The 19,647-nt window shown below is 37.6% G+C and overlaps 2 protein-coding genes across 6 annotated transcripts in view; one reads left to right on the plus strand and one right to left on the minus strand.

Annotated features, from left to right (window-relative positions):
- The window catches only part of cdhr1a (cadherin-related family member 1a), a 52,129-nt gene extending 41,959 nt beyond the window's left edge, over window positions 1–10,170 (plus strand). For all 5 annotated transcript variants that reach the window (XM_036574221.1, XM_036574223.1, XM_036574225.1 and 2 more), the window contains 10 exons: window positions 98–241; window positions 591–669; window positions 840–940; window positions 1,530–1,733; window positions 2,340–2,492; window positions 2,938–3,102; window positions 4,173–4,240; window positions 5,958–6,186; window positions 6,298–6,552; window positions 7,979–10,170. In XM_036574221.1, coding sequence (XP_036430114.1) covers window positions 98–241; window positions 591–669; window positions 840–940; window positions 1,530–1,733; window positions 2,340–2,492; window positions 2,938–3,102; window positions 4,173–4,240; window positions 5,958–6,186; window positions 6,298–6,552; window positions 7,979–8,521 — 1,941 coding nt within the window. In that variant the 3' untranslated portion in view covers window positions 8,522–10,170. The remainder of the gene's footprint in view (window positions 1–97; window positions 242–590; window positions 670–839; window positions 941–1,529; window positions 1,734–2,339; window positions 2,493–2,937; window positions 3,103–4,172; window positions 4,241–5,957; window positions 6,187–6,297; window positions 6,553–7,978) is intronic.
- Window positions 10,171–14,535: 4,365 nt separating this feature from the next.
- lrit2 (leucine-rich repeat, immunoglobulin-like and transmembrane domains 2) lies at window positions 14,536–18,797 on the minus strand. The gene is made up of 3 exons (XM_036573564.1): window positions 18,679–18,797; window positions 17,582–18,357; window positions 14,536–15,329 (listed from the first exon to the last, which is right to left on the minus strand). Exons 1-3 carry the CDS (start codon window positions 18,795–18,797, stop codon window positions 14,536–14,538), a joined length of 1,689 nt encoding a protein of 562 aa, XP_036429457.1.
- Window positions 18,798–19,647: the final 850 nt, after the last annotated feature.

The following is a 19,647-nucleotide window of genomic DNA, read 5'->3' on the forward strand; positions in this document are numbered from 1 at the left end:
ATTATGCATACATGATTTTGTGCAGATTGAATAATTCTAGTGCCTCAGTAACAAACTTGGCTAAAATAGTTTACATGATTGCTCTTGTTGTTTTAAGGATGGAGGTGGAAATTATAATGGGAAAGTACAGGTGATGTCATCATCTGCTACCTTGACAATCAATGTGATTGACAGCCAGGACTCTCCTCCTGTCTTTGTTGGAACACCTTACTTTGGCTATGTCTATGAAGTTTCTTCACCAGTAAGTACCAAGAAAAGTTTTGCTTTTCTTGGTAATTCATGGAAACACGATAATCTCTCAAGGGAAAGATGTTAGTGAGACATTTGTTATTATGTCTTCTGTATGAAATAAGACCTCTTAAATGTTACTTCAGGTCCCCTGAATCTAATATTGTGTTTTCCCTAAGGCAACACACAAATGAACTCTTCAGCTGATTATCAAGCCCTTTTGAGCTTGTTGAGATGTGTTACGCTGAGGAAAACACAAAAATGTGTAAAACACTAGGCTTTAAAGTCTAAGATTAGGAACCATTGCCATATTCTGAAGCTTAGCAAGATTCTTTTTAAATTGTTTCTATTTTTGTCTTTAGGGATCTGAAATATTCACTGTATTTGCAAAAGATGGAGATGTGGAAAATCCTAATCCAGTTGTTTATTCTATTGAAAGTGGTATGTATCATTTGTATTTTTAGGTAATTGGGTAGATCTAGGTTTAGCATAATAATATTGAATCTGCAACTCTTTCATAAAAGTTGCAACTCCTAGAAGACGGGATTATTTTAAATTTGTTTATACTTCCTTGCAGTTGCTGAACATGTGTTTTATGCATTTTTTTATAGGATCCGATGGTGTGTTTGGCATTAACAAAACAAGCGGATGCATCACTCTGCTTGCTTATCCAGCCCATTTGAGAAGAGAAATATTTAATATCAAAGTCAAGGTCAGTTTTGATTCTCTTTAAAGTTCACTCTGTCTGCAAGTTCACTGTAAAATTCCTCTCTAAAATGTGTTCAAATGTGTTGAATGTGTATGTTAATGTATTGATCTCTTGCTTTGTTGTGAAATTCTTTGACACATGATTCATCTTGTTGATGAACTTGTCTTTGCCTTGAACAAACTAATGTGGTAGGATCAACATATTTAGTCTACTTGTTGGTCACACCATCTACACATGAGCTGCTTCATTGCTTAAGTATTGCTTGAATAATTAACTAATTAATTGTTTTTGTATTATTTTTCTACTGCTGATCTCTTGCAAAATTTTATTGTAACCTCTATCATATCCATCTAATTCCCAAATTCAAATTGTTTGATTAACCGAATTGTTGTGTTTTTAAAAAATTATCAGTGTAATGGACTGTTAGCAGAAGTCAAAGTAGGAGTATATCACTGCAAACAAATGGAATATTCAGGAAGAACTTCATGTTCCTTTCTTTAGATTTCATTTTTCTTCTGTCTGGTAAAACTGGTATTGCAAATAGCTGCATTGCGATCAATTCCTGAACATTACCAAATTTCTCTGTCATCAGGCTTCAGAGGTGAATGCAGAAGGAAATCTCATGGACTTTTCTGTCACCACTGTAACCATTCGAGTTGTGGACCTGAATAACCATCCCCCTACCTTTTATGGAGAGAGCGGCCCACAGAACATGTTTGAGCTGACCATGTATGAGCATCCTCCAGAAGGAGAGATCCTGAGGGGCCTGAAGATCACCGTCAATGATTCAGACCAGGTGGGCTCCTCATTCAGTTTTCTTCAGAAAAGGTAGGCAGCTGTCAGATATCTGAACAAAATTCTGTGCATACGATTTAGATGAATGGCAAATTTTACATATATTTTAAGATATCTTGGAAAGACAAACTTCTTACCTGATGGATGGGTATAACAGATTGTGTCCTGAGCTAGCTGTTGTTCATAAGCTGAATGGGATGGCCACCAATGCATCACTTCAAATTATTTATTTATTTATTGGCAGAAGAATGGTCTATCATTTAGAAACTGATATTTTTTTATTGTTATGTAAATGGAAGGAATCAGCCCAAACACACAGATGTGCCCCTTTAAGCTTTTATCATATTATGCAATGTTGTTCCTCTTTTCAGCTTTTTCTCCTGTGTAATTGCAGAACTCATTATACAAGTAAACACTATGAATAGAATATTATGAAATCAAGTTCATCTGAGTCAACAGCTGTCGTCAGTACTTGTCATTCGCATGAAGATCAATACATTCATTTTGAAAACAGAGATTGCGTTGATTACTTCATGTACTGTTTTTGTTTTATATATGTGCACTGGATACTCTTAGTGAGCCTCATTGATTATGACGTGTTTTTCAGGGCGCAAATGCAAAGTTCAATCTGAGGCTGGTGGGGCCAGGCCGCATGTTAAGAGTGGTGCCACAGACGGTCCTTAATGAAGCTCAAGTCACCATATTAGTAGAGGACTCTGCTGCAATAGACTATGAGAAATCTCAGTCTCTGACATTCAAGGTGGTCCTACTCAAGTTTTCACAAATGCATAAAAAACAATAATACCACATGTTAAGGGTCCTTATGCACACATAAAGCCCACACTTGTATATTAAGTAACCAAAGTTCTTACGTTATTCTTCGGTTAAACGCATAGGGCCAGTTTCCTGGGCCCACATTTATCCTAAACCTAGACTAAGATGCACTATTGGTGCTGCAGTTCCAAGGCGAGGCTTAATCCATGTAATGTCATCCATGACAAGTCTTTTCAAAAACACAGAAATGCTGCCATGTATACAGGTTACTGCTTTTAAGATATTTGACAAGAATGACTTATTTAGTTTGTATAGAGTGAAAATCTTTTTTGTTTATCTTTTTACAGCATCTATTTATGTATTACCAAGTTGAATTTGAAATGAATCAGATCAAGTCTAAGTAAATAATGGAAATTGTTTTGTTTTTGCAGCTTCTTGCAGTGGAGATCGACACCCCTGAGAGATTCAGTGCCACCGCAGATATAGTCATAAACTTGCTTGACACTAATGATAACGCTCCAAAGTTCTCATCTGATTTTTACATTGCACGGATCCCAGAGAACTCGCCTGGTGGCTCTAATGTCGTGTCTGTGACAGTGAGTATAACCTAACTATGCTCCTCTGCATCATCACTAAAAATAGAAAGATTTGGAAAGCAATTATGTACATGTGCGTCATACTCCCAGAAACTAAAAGGTATGCATATTTGAAAAACCCACTGGAGTGCAATATTAATTCTCTAAATATCAAATTTTGGGGGGAGGATAAGAATCTAAAATCGTGCCAAGTACGGTAGTGCTCGCTAAATGGTCTAAACTGAGGTAAGCTGCCAGATGGTTATCATTTTCTTTCTGTTGTGTAACAGCAAAACCCCAGATTTGACTTTTGTGCTTAACACGTCATAGTAATTCCCATCGGTGTGGTCGTATGATTTTACCCACCACTTTTTATGACTGCACTGACGTCAACTGTGCCATGACAGACCACTCTTCTTAACAGAACCACTTGACATGTTCAACACATCTCATTAAACACAACTGCATTTTTATACAAGCAGATTTTCTTATTATTACAATCTTGTTATATTCTGAGCTTCTGTTGTTATTAAATTGTTTTAATGAAAATGTAAAGGATGTAAATCACAGATTCTACTGCATAGTCATACATTAATCTATTAATTCTGAAATACATGTCATATACAGTTAATACTGAATATTATACAGTTATATACTTAATTTAACCTCATGTGAGGATGACAAAGCTGCAGCGTGTTGGTAACCTTGTCTATGTTGAGTGTTATCGTATGTCCCAATCTGCCCTTTATCAGTAGATAGAGAGAGAGGGAGGAAGAGTGTGTGTGTGTATGTGTGTGAGTGAGTAAGTGAGTGAGCAGTGGGATGGGGTTATCCTGCCTCCCAATGCACTCCAATCAGCTAAATGAACTGCTAGCGCTTGACCTTGGCCACAGGAACACTGTAAAGCCATGACGATAGGGCAAACGGTTGTGTAGTCAGATTAGCACACACTCTGTCATTCTAATAACGTTTTTAGCTATCGCTCCCTAAAACTCATCATCGCTGTCATGTTAGGTGTTTATGCCCCCCTCTTGTATTCTCAGCTGAACAGCTCTCATGACATTTTATTGATCTTCTTATGCTCTCTGCAGGCCACTGATCCAGACTCTGGTCTATGGGGTGTTGTCAAATACTCCATCTATGGCTCAGGATCAGACCTGTGAGTAGAATTATTGTCCTTTTCTCCAAGTGTCTCTACCTAGTCGTCCTTACCCATCTTACTGCACAGATTCACCAGTGGTGGGTCTTTATAGCCCTATGTATTTACATAAGATACAGCATCTATCTAAGTATAGGACTGTATATCTTCACAGCCCTTCCGAATTATGCAGCATTTATCGGAGCATATGATTGCCAAATCACTGTAAATAAGTAAACAAAGTAAGGCTAAAAATACTGTACAGGAAAAATACCATATTGTGATTCTATTACCACATATTATGGTTGCAATATGACTTGCAATATATTAAAAATATTATTGTGAATCCTTTATGTTACTTGGTTACCAACTGACCTACATTATTTTGAGCCAAAAGTGATTCAAAATTAAAACAACAGGGAACACCTGAGGGTAGTCTGAATGCTCACAGCAATCAGTAAACACATTTGTTTTGTTCTCATTTGCATATTGTGTCCCTCTGAAATATCAGTATTTCCCAGGTTAATAAAATTGCGGTAATAATTAACAGACAATACATTGTGCTGCCGTATTATCAATATATTGATCACTGAAACTGTAAAAACATTTAGTGCATGACATTTTCATAGATAGAAAGTCCAAATCATGTATGGTATACTGAACCACAGATCTGTAAGACCAGAGGTCTTTCTTAGTGTTCATGAAAATAAATCTGATTGAAACGGTTGGGAATTTGAGGAGCTTTGTTTCATATTGTTTCAAGATTGTGTGTTTTGGCTCTAAAATCTAAAGCTTTAAACAGCACGCCTAGCTGTGCTGCACAGCATCTGAAGTTTCTTATTTGTTATTTGGTGTATTAGCTTCCATACTAACTGTATAAATAGTTGAAACATTGTTAGGGTTGTGATGAAAGAGTTCCAAGAATCCATCTCTCCATTTTTTAACAAACAGTACATTTGCCCACTCTAAGCTTTTATAATCATCCAAAATAAATCCAGAATTCCATTTGGGAAAGTACACTATTGGTCTTCACCAACAAAACAAGTAAATATAACCCCTATGAATTTAACTGGGGTGCCTTTTTTAAAGTGAATAAATACAGCATTTCTGCAGAGTAAATGTTAGATATACTGTGTATCACTGATCTTCTTCATCTTATTCTAAACACTTCAGACATCTTTGGCTCTGTCCAGCTGCATTTTTGAACTTGAAATTGGTGAAAACCCATGAAATATTTTCACTTCCAAAATAAAGCTCTCCCAGCTTAAACAAGTGCCTTTGCCTCTGTCTCAGCTAATCTTCTAATGGGATGTGGGGAGAAAATAGACTGTTCTAACGTTCATGTAACAGCCCCACTTACCTGCAGTGGAACATTGAGATTCAAGAAGAGACTTTGTTTTGAGCATAGGACAATAGAATTTGTGAAAACTGACAGCAAACATGGTATATAAAAAATTACAATGTTATACTTACCAGAAGACAAAAGTTGAAAGAAGATCCAGTTAATTCAGGACAGATATGTTTATTAATATTATGTTAAAAGTAATCAAGAATAATATTACTTAAATATTTCAAAATGCATATGTAAAAATAATGTTTAAAACTGATTGATAAGAACTGACTTGGATTTTTGAACAATATTTGAGTCGTCTTCTTGTTTTTTTTCAGAACAGCAGAAACAGTCTCTGTAATCCAGATTCCCCTGTGTGCTCATTTCCTGTCCTCTGTGCTTCTGCAGGTTTCTCATCCAGTCGGATTCAGGGATCATCTACACCCAGCCCTGGGCCAGTCTTGACGCTGAAGTGAAATCCAAGTACAACTTTTATGTGAAGGCTGAGGACACAGAGGGGAAATACAGCCTTGCTGAAGTTTTCGTCACTGTGTTGGACCTCAATGATCATTCACCAGAGTTCAATGAGAATTCTTTAGAGAAAACAATGGTTATTGGTGCCCCTGTGAAAGTAGAGGTCAGAAAGTTTTGTTTCTTTATTTTTAAAATTTCAGCACATTAATCGTTTTTGATATCTCCAAAAAAAGATATTTCAGTTTTGTAATTAAATGTTATTTTTGTTGTTCAGGCAGTAGATGATGATGCAGAAGAGCCCAACAATGTTATTGAGTATTCCATCATGAAAGCAGAACCAGACAACATCTTTGACATCAATGCTGAGACAGGAGAGATTAAATTGAAGCCCTACATCAAGTCTATGGACATAGTGCAGAACATCACCAATCAGAAAGAATGCACCTGGTCTGTGGTGGTCCAGGCCAGAGACAGAGGCTCCCCATCTTTCAGTACCACCACTGTCGTGAAGATTGACATCACAGAAGCAGTAAGTTTTGGATCCAGTCCTTATTATTATTTGTATTATTATTGCTTTTTCAGGTCCATATTGTCACTGTCCAAAGAAAAACAGGTGTCTTTACAGGAGAAGGTTAAAAAGTTCTTTAGTTTTAATGTAAGTTAACATGAAAAGGTTTTTTTTTTCTAAGTGATTTCGGAGCATTTCTACTAGTCCAATCATCCTGAAATTTTCACACAATGTAAAGGACAGCTGTCATGTTCAAATGAATTAAACATCTTTTTTGGATAGTGACAATATGCCTGTCTAGAATAAAGTTTCAGTTTTTACCTCCACACACTAACTATGTCTGTGTGATTTGCAATCCATTGCCCCAATTCAGAATCTACTTTAAAAGTTAATTTTCTCAGCCGTTAGGCCTTTTAGACCCTGACAGTGAATGATATGTTGCACTTGGTCACTTTCATTAAACTTGATTGACATGGGACATTGCCTGTACATTATTAATCTCTTTCCTTTTTGTCACGTTACAGACAATTTCTAGCCTAAATGTTGTCATTTATCAGAAATGAAGATGACATACTTAAGCCCAGAAATTAAGATTGTATGTATTTTAAGTTTGTGGTGTTATTGTATTGTCCTTGCAGATCAAATCCAGAATGTTTTCGTACTTCTTGAGCCTAAGAACCCAACCCTGGACTGTTTTCGCCATATGTTTCAGCACTGTCATCCTCACCATCTCGTTGACCATTTTCATATCCACCATCATTTACTGGAACTCTGTAAAAAAGTCCCGAGTCCACCCACAGGGCAAGATCAGAAAGATTATTAGGAGGCCCTGACCATGATGCACCTTTCAAGCACTGTGCAATTTTGTTTTCTTTAATTTACACCATCACTAATGTTGAGCTTTTTCTTTTTTTTTTAATTTGCATTTTCATTTTTTTCATTGTGATACAGAATAATTGCAGTCTGTAAAAGAGTATAAGAGCACAGCAACAAAATATGTTTTGTTTAAATAGAGTAGAATCTGTTAACTTCACTTTCCCATGGACTTCAATCTTATCAATTCTTTAATTCTTCAGTTCTAATCAATCTGATCTAAATTCTGCATGGTCTCAATTTGGGGTGCCCTTTTAAACCCTTCTGATCTTGTCTTAGAGTGAAATCAGGCTTTGTTGTAGCATTTTATTTCATTCTAAACCAAATTGTATTCTTGTTTAAGACAAATATTTTCACAGTACCCACCAAACATACTTATCTGTCAGTGTGACTGAAGTTGGCTGATTGGATTGGTTGACTTTTTGAGCAAAACCCCTATGCATCCTAGCATACAGTGGCCTACTGTATGTTCAAATATTGCTACCGTATGTGTGTGGTTCAGTTGCCCGCTGTAGCCTATGATGTTTATCCTTTCAGTCCCATGGACTTGATTTCTCTTTGTGCTCTTTTACAGACTCAACTCAGGGGACCTTTGGCCTCCTTTTTAATGCAAAGTAGGGAAAATCCCATGCAGATCCTAGGCTTGATCACTGGTGTCATTATAGTCATGGTTGTTGTCACAGTCTTGATATCTACAGTCATGTTCATGCGAACCAAAAAGTCCAACAAGATCTTGCCTTCAAGACGCATCATAAGAAGGAGAGCCAAGCATCGCAAGCAGTGGAACATTCAGAACCCATTCAAACCACAGAGCAATGGTGAAAATTTCATGATGAAGGAATCTGAAGTTCCAATGGCAGAGAACATCAACTGTAACAATAACAGTGTCGGTACCCGGTGGTCTCCTCCAGCACCCCCGAGAGCCCCCCTGCCTCCTCCACTGCCAGGCCATTCCAGATCAGGGGAACGCTCATGGGCAGTACCAACTGTCTCTGCCTCTGTCGCCTCTAAATCAAAGAAGAGATCCTGCAGACACAAAGAGAACCCTGTTAATACAGCACTCGTTTCTGAGCTCAAATTAAAACTGGAACAGAAGAAGATGACAAACCGGTACTAGTGCTTTGTGATATCTTTGTGTTCATTTGACTTGATGTTCACTGAGTTTAAGGAACGTGCAAACTCTGGTGATAAACTGGTCACATATCACCTGAGCAAGCTTTCCTCAAGTGCTGAATATGAGGCCAAGATTCCAGTCAGCAGGATTGCACTCCTGTTTCACTGCCAAGCATGCAAGCAATTTATCCATTTTTTCTAAGGCTTTCCATATTGAGTCAGAGCAACAGGTGAAGCCTGACCAAAGGCATAAGGAGTCTCTGCTGTTTCCCTGAGTACTGCCCTCTTATGGCTCTGGTAACCCATGCCCCCCACCACTAAGGTTTATCCAGAAATGACAAACGTTATAACAACAACAATATAACAACATAATACCTAACAAAATATGAATACTGAAGTGAAATTTAAAAATTACTACCAAAAAAAGAAAATACACCACAAAATGAATTCTTTTTTATTCAAGATCTTGAATACAGACTCACAAAAAATGAAATCATTGCATATTTTGTAGGCTTAATTAATATTTAATTTTGAGGTCACGATAAAAGTATTTCAGATCTCAGTATTGTAAAAGTTGTATAAATTTTCACAATGCCAAACTACTTACAGTGATGTGTTGGTTTACAGGAATTTTGTTTTTATAGAGATTTATTTGACATTTTTCACTATTAGATTATTCTTTTCTAAATATTTGTCAAGCCCTAGACCAGGGGTCGGCAACATGCAGCTCCGGAGCCTCTTTTGTTGCCCTGTTGTGGCTCCACAGCAGTTACATTTTTAGGTAAAAATAAAATTATCCTCCTTTGCAGTAAAATAAAGCTCTGCTGATCATTCTAATGAGTTTTAACAATAAATGGTCTTAAATGCTGCAGTTAATATATAACTGCTAATTCACCCTTTAACCCCACATAGACTGCTGGTCACCAGACAACGCAGACAACAGTCTTGCCTCGCTAGTAGCTAACATAAAAGCAAAAAGAGAGATTTAAGACAAACATCCATAATTTGGAGACTAATGGACCTATTTGCATTTATAAGCCCCTGGCCAGTTTTCTTATGCATTTAATCTGCAAGAAACTGTCACACATTAAAAAGTTGTGAGGCTGAAGTCAGTTTCTCATTCGCTAGCTTCTTATTCGATTTGTCCCATTCCACCTTAAATGGTGCCTGAGACACCAGAATGTAACTGCTGCACAATTTAAGGTTAGAACAAGAAGATTTGAGAAAAGCAGCTATAGCTGAGCTGAAGCTTAAAGCAGAGCAAAGTAAGTCTGCATTTTCTATGCCTAAACTAGGACATGAGCACATACTGAGACATATTTACAGCCAAGATGGTAAAATGGACATGAAATGTTGTGGCTCCCAAGGTGGTTTGATTTTTGTTGAAAGGACAAAATGGCTCTTCTTAACGTTTGGGTTGCCGACCCCGGTCATAGACAGTCTGAACAGGTGCAACAATTGTACATTGCTTTGTCTTGTTTTGTTTATAAAACATAATTCTTTTGTATATAATAATATAAGATTTATACAATCATATTATTTCCTAAGTATCTATTGTCACTGTGTATATCAAGGTACATATATAAACAAAATAGACTTCTGTTGTACAGTATGGGGAAAAAACTACTATGTTGTATGTTTGTTTATATGTGATCTTTTGTAAATAAATTCTTTCAGTGAATACTGATTTTATTAACATGCATAACATCAAGTTTGTTGGCCCTCTGGCTAGACTTAGAAAAAGTGTGTATTTGAACCGTAAACAGATTTAACATTGGAACTTCTTATGTTATATTCATAGCTACCTCATTTAGACTAGAACACTGAGGGTGAAAAATGGACGCATGAGTAAGGAACATGAGAGAAAATGAAGGCAAGAGAGACATTGCTAGAGTACTCCATTCATTATGATGTTTGCTTCTTCACTGCTGGGTACAAACTGTTTGGAACAGTTGGCATCAACACCAAGCGCATTATTTAATGATTTTCATTTAATGATTTTGTACTAAATAAATTACTGGCAGAAACCCTAGAAAACCTATTTTAGTTCAGTTTAAATCAAAATAATGAGAACAGTAATAGAAATGCTTCCAATTTAAGGAATTTGAAGGAACAGACTTGTGCATTAGCTCTTTATTGTGCTTATAGATCAGCACTTCAGTAAGCCTAAACTTTGATTATATTTAGTATAAAATGAGCAAACAGTGTAGCTGTCCTGGTCATTTTTAAGCACTCCATAAAAGACAAAAGCACTCTCACAATCAGGCAATGATGAATTCAAAGCAAAAGCAGCATTGGAGAGAAAAAAAAAACAAATGGCATGAAATGATGCCATGTTGGAGTGAGTGGGATTACTAGGTTTTTAAGAGAGGATTACAAACTTGTAAAGTGCATTGATGCACCAGGATAAAAGAAAAAGCCCAGCATTCACAACAAAGTTAGACACTTTTATTTTGGGCTTCAAGTAGTTCTGTGGAAACCTTTGGCTGAGCTAACACTTTTTGGAGCATGAAATTATCCATGACCTCAAAGAACCACTAGTCCCCTCTAAAGGTCCTGTAAGGCTCAATTTGAAGGGGTTTTTTCAGGGAAAGATATCAATATAAAGCTGTGTATAAAGGTTTTTAGTGATTTGGCCATTAAGGCTTGTTAAGTACTCTGTGAGCTCCCCATGTATTACTGAGTGAGTGAATCAGAGTTTACTGATTTCATACAAACCTTTATGCTACAGTACAGTACAATTACTGTCTAGTAACACATTGGCAAGTACATCAGCCTCAGTACTAGCTGTACCATTCAGAAGTTAAAGCCCTATTTATTGAATATCAAGTGTTCTTTGCTGAAGATAACTTCACTACCATACGTCATAGAGGATTTGAGCACTCAGGGAGGGGCCAATGGTCTTAAATGAGAGAAAGAGAGAGAATTTGTAGCACATGGCTCTTGGAGCTTTTTCATCAAGTGAACAGTGACATGACTCTAGCAGTGTTTTCCTGAGCCAGATGGTTGTGTTAGTCCTTATGTAGATTTCTGACGCAAATCTACACAGCACGTCCCTGATGAATACAAAAAGTGACCTACATGTTGACATAGTGTATAATCTTAATGTAAATGTAAAATACATGGCCAAAGACGGATGCATTGCAAAATAAACATATAAAGATTATAAGTGCATTAGCACTGTGACTTGCGCAGTATTTGTTTTAGCACAATGCATTTTATTTATCATTCTCAGAATGATTCAGTTGAGATTAAGAATTCTAAAATTGGCTTAGTGCCTCTTCAGTGTTAAATACAGTTTCATGAATTCATTATCTAACTGTTAAACTGTACTGTTATTTTTAAATATGGGCCTTAAAGTTGTCTATAATAAAAGTAAAACAGCATCTGTTCAGTTTCATTCACTATAACTGTCGGCCATAATGTCTCAGGCATTGGAGACATCACTGTGTCATTTGAATGTAAAAAAAAGTGCTTGAGGAGACCTGTGCCCATTTTAGAAGCTATGGATTTAGGTAGCTATTAGATTCAGATGACATGGGACAGGCATCAAAAATCCTAATCTTCTTTTATACTAGTGCGCTCGTATTGTATGCATTAAAATAAATCCATTACATAATAAACCCCTGACTATAGCAAACACTGAACGTACACAAATATCAATGCCAGGACACAGCAATCATACAAATGCAGTGCCAGCTAAAACAGGTCAGTCATACTCAGAATAACAGGAGTTCTCACCCCTGCATACATACTGAATAATACTTTTAATATGAGGTATCTTTACTGTACATTTACAATCACCTGTACTTTAGCACAGAAGATATACTACTATAAATTATTATGATGTGTACATCATTTAATTAATTATGTACATGTCATCCACTTTACACGAGTGAAACCCCCCAAGGTTAAAACACTAAACCAGTGCTGTCCAGTTCTGGAGAATCCGCAGGAGAGAACTTTTTAAAATAAGGACACAGTCTCATAAATGCAAAGAACTATTCTAACATGTCATGCCTGGTTCTCTGCCAGTGATCAACTCTACACCAAGCTCAAAGACACAGATTTGGGATGAAAATGAGAAGTTAATTTAAGCTTATCCTTCTATGTAAAACACACAGAAGTTGTATGGTTGTTTTCATATTTACAGCAGTGATGATCTATGTATTTTGCACATTTTAAAGCCTGCTACATTTTTCAGTAATGCTTTCTTTTACAGTCCCTTAAGTTGTAGGTATTAACTCCAAAGTGCTAGGTAATTCTTTTGGGTAAAATGATGGAAATTTCAATACAGACTAGCTAAATTACATTAAATGGCAAACAGATAGTAGGGATTAACTGGGTAAGTGTGTGACCAATTCCACAGTATTGTGTGTTTATTTTGGCTAAGAAGTATCAGGTAGTTATATGACACAAAAAGACTGTACACAAACAAAGTACAAAGAGTCTTTTATGTATGTATAAACAGTATGTACCTGTTTATTACCTGGAAACAACACTGAATCTGAGCTGTAAAAGCAAGCAGTGATTCTTACTTGGTCTTTACCATGTGCTTGAGAAAATTCTCTGTGTACACTGTGCTGTCATTTTATGTCATATAAATGCCTGGTACATTAAGGTGTTTCTGAATTATATTCCTGCTTAAATATGTCACATTATGTTAAAATATATTGTATGTATGTACTACCGTCTTACTCCAAATACTTAAGGGATATTTTACTATGTCCTACATTGGCTTAAGAGCTAGAACCTGTTATTCATTTAATTGTAATTTAGTTAGACTGACTTAGTACTTACCATGATTTTACCAAAAAATAGTTACCCAGCATTTTGGTGTTGTACTACACATTTACTTAGTAAAAACCTGTTGGGCATTTAATTGTTACTTAGGTAGACCTGTTGGCACTTGCTATCATGATACCCCAAATATTATCTAGTACCTAAGTGTCTATACCTTATAGTATATTAATTAATATACTATAATTAATATTAATTAACTGATTAATAGCTAAAATTAAAAAGACTATAAAAGGAAGCATTACACATTTTTCTTGCATTTAGTTTTTCTCCCCACATGTCCACGACGTTTGTGTTGTTATTTTTACATGAGTTTTCCAATTTCCAACTTATGTAAATAATCTCTGTGCTGATTGGTAAAAGCAGATGGTTCTGAAAACACACACACACACACACACACACACACACACATATATATATATATATGACTGCCTTTTCTTATATACAAAAGAAAATGCAATTTCCAAGATATCGGCCCTTTAATTCCTTGTATTCCTCTTGTCCTGAAATCAAATACTTAGATTTTATCAAGAAAGTAAAGAGATAGACAAGCTGACACCTAGTCATGTCCAGCTATTGGCAGTATACTAAGATCAACTGCCACTTTGTAGTTGACACATCAGTAATAGTTAAGAACATTTGGAAAGGATGGTTTTGTTTGAGCATGTCCTCATTGCCCCTCTCTTGGTGCTACTTCACAACTCCTACGTGAATAAAACCACATGGGAAACACAAAATGATAGAAAACAAGGGAGAATCTAAAGGAGACCTGTGGTGGGCTGCAGAAAATTTTAGCTAGTTTCCGTACCAATGAGGATTATCACGTTCATTTAAAGAACTTTTAAAGACATCTTTAGGACCTCTCTTTTTTAATTTTAATGGTGATGGCATTCTTAGTTAGCTCCAGGTTTCGGGAGAGTGCATCTCAAGAATCTGTCAGACTGGGAGTAGAGCTTGATAAGCTGCATCTTTTGAAGTTTTAAAGATACAGTTTGTTCTCAAAGCGCCATGTGTTGTGGATGAGAAAATGTCCTGTAGCAGATCTGGTTATATCACCACATGCTTTTTTGATTGTTGCATATGAGTTGCATTATGAGTTTTGTCTTCAGCTCCATCTGTGGGTCACCCCAGCATGATGAACATTTCAGATACACTGTGCAGTTGAAATTGAAGCCAATTATATATTAATCCTGGTCTCACTGAGTGGAATCAGTAGAGCTATATTGTGGGTTTGCGGTCAAATTTAGTTTTCTGTATCCTGTCATCAGACCTTCTGCGGGTCTTGCGGCCCTCGCTGGAATCCTTGCAGAGGCCTTCATCGCTGGCAGCCTGCAGGCTATCAAAGGTCCCCTGCCCCTCGTCTGGTCTGTGTGTTTGCTCTGCTTGCCTCCAGTTCCTCCACATCTCCATGCCACGTTCGAAGCAGTAGAACTTAGTGTCAGTGGTGCAGGCATACATTCCTGCTGGCACGGCCAGAACCATGGCCAAAACAATGACCACAATGTGAATGAGCTTCTCCCTCTGTTCCATTTCGCTCATGTCACTGCCCGTCACAAACACAATGCACTGACCATTTCGGGGAGCTTGGTTCTTCAGAGTCACACAGATGTCATACTTGGTGAGCGGCAGCAGGTCTGTGACTGAGTAGGTGTTGATTCCGGGGCCGATGTAGATTAGCTCCTTTTTGGGTGTATCATAGCGGCCAAAGTGGATGGTGAACCAGGTCTCTGAAGGTTTCTCCATCACAGCATACCACTCAATAGTGATGCCGTAAACAGTCTGCTTGGCAATACGGATGTCAATGTAAATATTCTCCTCAGTGGCTGCAGCAGGAAAACCTGGGGAAAGGGGATGTGAGCCATCAGGAGGCTTAACATCCACCAGAATGCTGACCGACGCATTTCCGATGAAATTGTTGGCTGTGCAAGTGTAGACACCACGATCGGCTAGGTGAAGAGATGGAATGACCAGCTCAGACTTGATTGTGTCTTCGTTCACACGGGTCTGAAACTCTTTGGACAAATGATACAGTATTTAATCACAAACACTACACAGGTAGTTTCACATTCTGAGTGAAATGTTTCAAAATGCAAAAAGGGGAATTCTGATGACTTTTTCTGCATACTTCAATCAGTGAGATGTAAACAAAGTAATTCAGAGTGGTTTGACATGAAATAGTGCATTGTAGAGACGTGTCCAGACTTTAGAGAGGTGGTGATAGGAACCAGGGGTTGTAAAGAATATGCCACGAATGTGGCCACTTTATTTAGTCTCCAAAATGGCCAGTCAACCTATATATGTCTTCTAAGTTTTTAATATACAATGTTGATAATGGTAAAATAGTGGTGAACCTAAAAAAATATCTTTGGGGCCTATTTTGCCTCACAACACCTTGCACATACCTCTTCACCACAAATGTACGGAAAAATTACAACGTAGGCCAAAACCTAAGAACTATCACAAACAATGTCTCAGACATTATGCAGCATATTTAGAATCATTTCTTGTAATAGCTTTCTGTGAGGGAGCTTTTAGAGGCATGAAACACTTCAGACATCTGGTTCCTATCATCACCGCTGTGAACGATTCTAAGTTTCTCTAGAATGGAGCATTTCACATCAAACCACTCTGCACTACTTTGTTTACATCATAATGATTTAACCCCTTAAATGCCCAGGGTACGCAGGCAGGCCCAAAGCTTTATTATACAATTCTATAACCTAAGAATAGCTCAACCAGTTTGTATTAAAGTCCCTGTAGTTACTGAATAGTGAGCCTTAGTATGTAATATGCCTGGGATTTTAAGGGGTTAATTAAGCACAAACAAATGGTGGAATTCTCCTTTAACCAAATTCAGATTTAATGCAAATTAAGTGCTGGCTCTACCTAATAAGGTACATAAGCAGGGCCCCCTATCAACTTGTGAGTTATAACTGCACTATTATATCATCTTTTTCATTACAGGGCTGAACATTTCTGAGCACGGAGGGTAACAGTTCTAGAGACATTTCCACATAGACATGACACGGAACACTAAAAAACCGGGCTCAACATAGTTTTCTCGACATGATTAGCTACCCATGCTTGGGGCCACAGAACTGTACAGTTTTATGTAGCTATTTGATGATTGGTTCTACACTTATGCTAATATTGTGCTTCTGCATCCTACATTATTTCAAACCTGAAAACAATCAAGTAAGTTCAGTTCTGCTCACACAGACACCGAATAAATGAAAGCAGGAGTTTTTTGTAGGCCACTAGCTAGGCTAGCTAGGAGAGAAGAGCTGTCTAGCATTAGCTTAGCTAGGAGGCTACAAATATAAACACCACAGGACAGGTTTAATCTCAGCTTTCTGTCCCTCCAGCACCAGCTGCTCAACTTCACTTTCTCAGATTTAAGTCATGATCTTCTAACCTTGCATCAGTAAAGCTTTTGTTGGTCAGAATTGAATCTATTCTGCGGTCAGCAGAGCTGGTAAAATGTTAGCTAAGCTAAATGTTATCCATCTCCTCTCCCCTGGTTAGCAGCACCTTGTGACTTTTTGCAGTTGTTGTTACACTGAAGCTTTGACATTTGTTGAATGGTGGAAATCATGAAGGTCCATAAAAGGCTAGAGCCAGCCCTGCTTGTGGGTCTCATGGTCTGTAATTTGTACAACCTTGTACACAAAGCTGTGAAACTATGCCAGTGTCATTATATAAATTGAGGTGTTACAACTCAATAATTACAGAGTATAGTTTTAGTCAGCTTCATTACTCTGTGTGTTCTTAAAAATAAAGGTTCCCTGAATGGTTCTTGGCTTGGATATGTGGTTCCAAGAAACATTTTACACAACGTGGATGTTCTTGAAAGTTTCAAAAGGTTCTTTACACTTGCCATCTCGTTTACAAAATTGATTCATCAAAGATCTATTCGCTGAAAGGTTCGTCAGGGGATCAAAAGTCATTCATCTGTGGCATCACTATAGATTGTTTTAGTTTTAAGTGTGTATAATGATAAAATGGGACAGAGGGTGCTTCCTGATTAGTGATTCCTGATTGGTCGCATGAGGCCTTAGAACTCATAGGCTTGTCCCTAGGAAAGACAGAGGACTCCCATCATCACTGGAAAACTTAGACGCAAATTGGTCCTACAGATATCGCTTTCATGCACATTTCCCCATCTTAGTTAATACTTAAACCCAAATACCTAATTTCCAGTGAAATATCTGCTCGTCGGTAAAGGAAACGTATGCTGACATGTTGACACGGGAATAAACCTTACCATGAAATCCTCTTAGTATCTTAAGGCCATATGTCCACCAGACAGCTGGTTCTGGTCTGGCCATAGCAAAGCATGGAAGAGTGATGTTCGCACCCAGCGGCATGGTGATGTTGGTGGATGAGGTGGTCGCCACTGGTTTTGTGCACGTCTTCAGCTCAATTTCATGGAAGAATTTGCCTGCCATGTACTCTGGACCACTGCATGTCAAGTAGGAGTTCATCAGAATGATAGGCGGACTAAGCGATGTGACAAACTCAACAAAACCTTTGAGACGGCAGTCACAGACCCACGGGTTATCATGGAGCGCCAGAACCACGTTAGGAACAGCAGTTTCCCCACTTTTAAAGGCCGTGTCACCCACAGGCCATTTTAAGAAGACCTCTTTCGACGTGACTGTAAGCTGATTGAAGGATAAGTCTAAGTAGGTCAGACGTGGCAAAAATTTCAGTGCATGTTCAGGGAGAACGTCAAGACGATTGTGCTTCAAGTCCAGAATTTTGAGGCTGGGCGTGTCTTCAAACGCTGTCCATGGTACTGACCGCAGTTTATTGCCTTCTAGCCTGAGCTCAGTCAAATTACTTAATCCTTCCAGACTCTTTATGTGGATGATAGTGATGTCATTGAAGTTTAGCCAGAGATGTTCCAGTGATTTATAATGAGAGAAAGCAGACTTGGGGATTTCAGTCAAATGGGACTTCTCAATTCGGATTTTTGTGAAATCTTCAGGGATGTCTTCAGGTATCCCTGATATAGCTGTTTCCATGCATAACAGAGACCTAGAATGAAGAGATTGAAGGAAATGTTTTTAAAAGAAAACATTTTTTATCCAGTGGCAAATTATAAGGCAAATTAGGCCCTCACAGCCATGTCACTGAGTTTGATTGAGTGGTGGTGATTTATGATCTCCAGCACTACACATTGTTTACACTGCTCCAATACTTCTCACAGAATTAAAAAAAAAGCTTTACTAATTAATTATGGTCCATAAGATGTACACACAATAAAGCTTGACAGTGTAAACAATAAACTGTAGAAGGTATATGAAAACACTGCTTATCTACTGAGTCATTTGTCTAGTAAAGGCTAATAGAACTAACCTTCCATGGCGATTGCTTGTACAGGCGCATCCAGTCAAACACTCAGAATGGCTTGAGTTGGTGTGATTTACTGAAAGAAGCAACAAGCCCAAACCAAAAGCTTTGAAAATGGTATCCATAGTCATGTAAAAGTCACATCCACACCGTGTTTGCACAGAGCATGTCAACAGGTACAGTTGACTAAATCCTATTAAGAGTAATCCTTGACGTACTTGGTCAGGCACAGGGAAATACACAGTACTAGGTTTGACTTGATATCAAATGAATAGGTTATTGATTAATCAAGAATCCTTCAAAAAGTCTTATTGTTGCTACAAGCAGTATGAGGTCTAGCAGATACTGTGTTGCTGCTTTGTTCCTACGTCACTATTATCAGTCAGCAGTTCGCTGAAAGAAGTCAGACTTTGTGTAGATTCATATAAAAAATCTTTATTTCTATGTGATGAAACACATTGAGGTTTGGGGTATAAAACAAAGTTACAACTGTCAGGATAAATCAGTGGCACAAGTTACACATATTCTAAAAATCTGAATACAGAAATGTTGCCATAATCTAAAAATCTCATAGAGTTTCATAATCCAGCAACATTTTTCTAATAATGATAAAAGCACAATTAAATAGTTATTTGAGTTAGTGCAAATTATTCAGTTCAGAAATCTATTTGTAGATGATTTTCTAATTTATTTACAAAATGTGAGCTACATCATTGGTAAGCAAAGAAGAATACAGTTGTAATATACACAGAAAGTACAAGGATATATACATTACATACAGTCAGTCAATTACTTGTTTCCCTTTAACCATGGATCAACATCTGAATGATCAGTAGTTCATGTGTGCGAAGGTTCTGGACTGCTCAACCACAACTCCACCACCAGCCAGATGGCTTAGTCTTTTAACTAAGTCCATGAGTATAGTAACAAAGAGCACTCGTGATCCAAAGGAGAAAGCTCTTCCTTTAGTGTCCT

Source organism: Colossoma macropomum, unplaced genomic scaffold (genome assembly GCF_904425465.1).
Source record: "Colossoma macropomum unplaced genomic scaffold, Colossoma_macropomum, whole genome shotgun sequence".
Classification (NCBI taxonomy): Eukaryota; Metazoa; Chordata; class Actinopteri; order Characiformes; family Serrasalmidae; genus Colossoma; species Colossoma macropomum.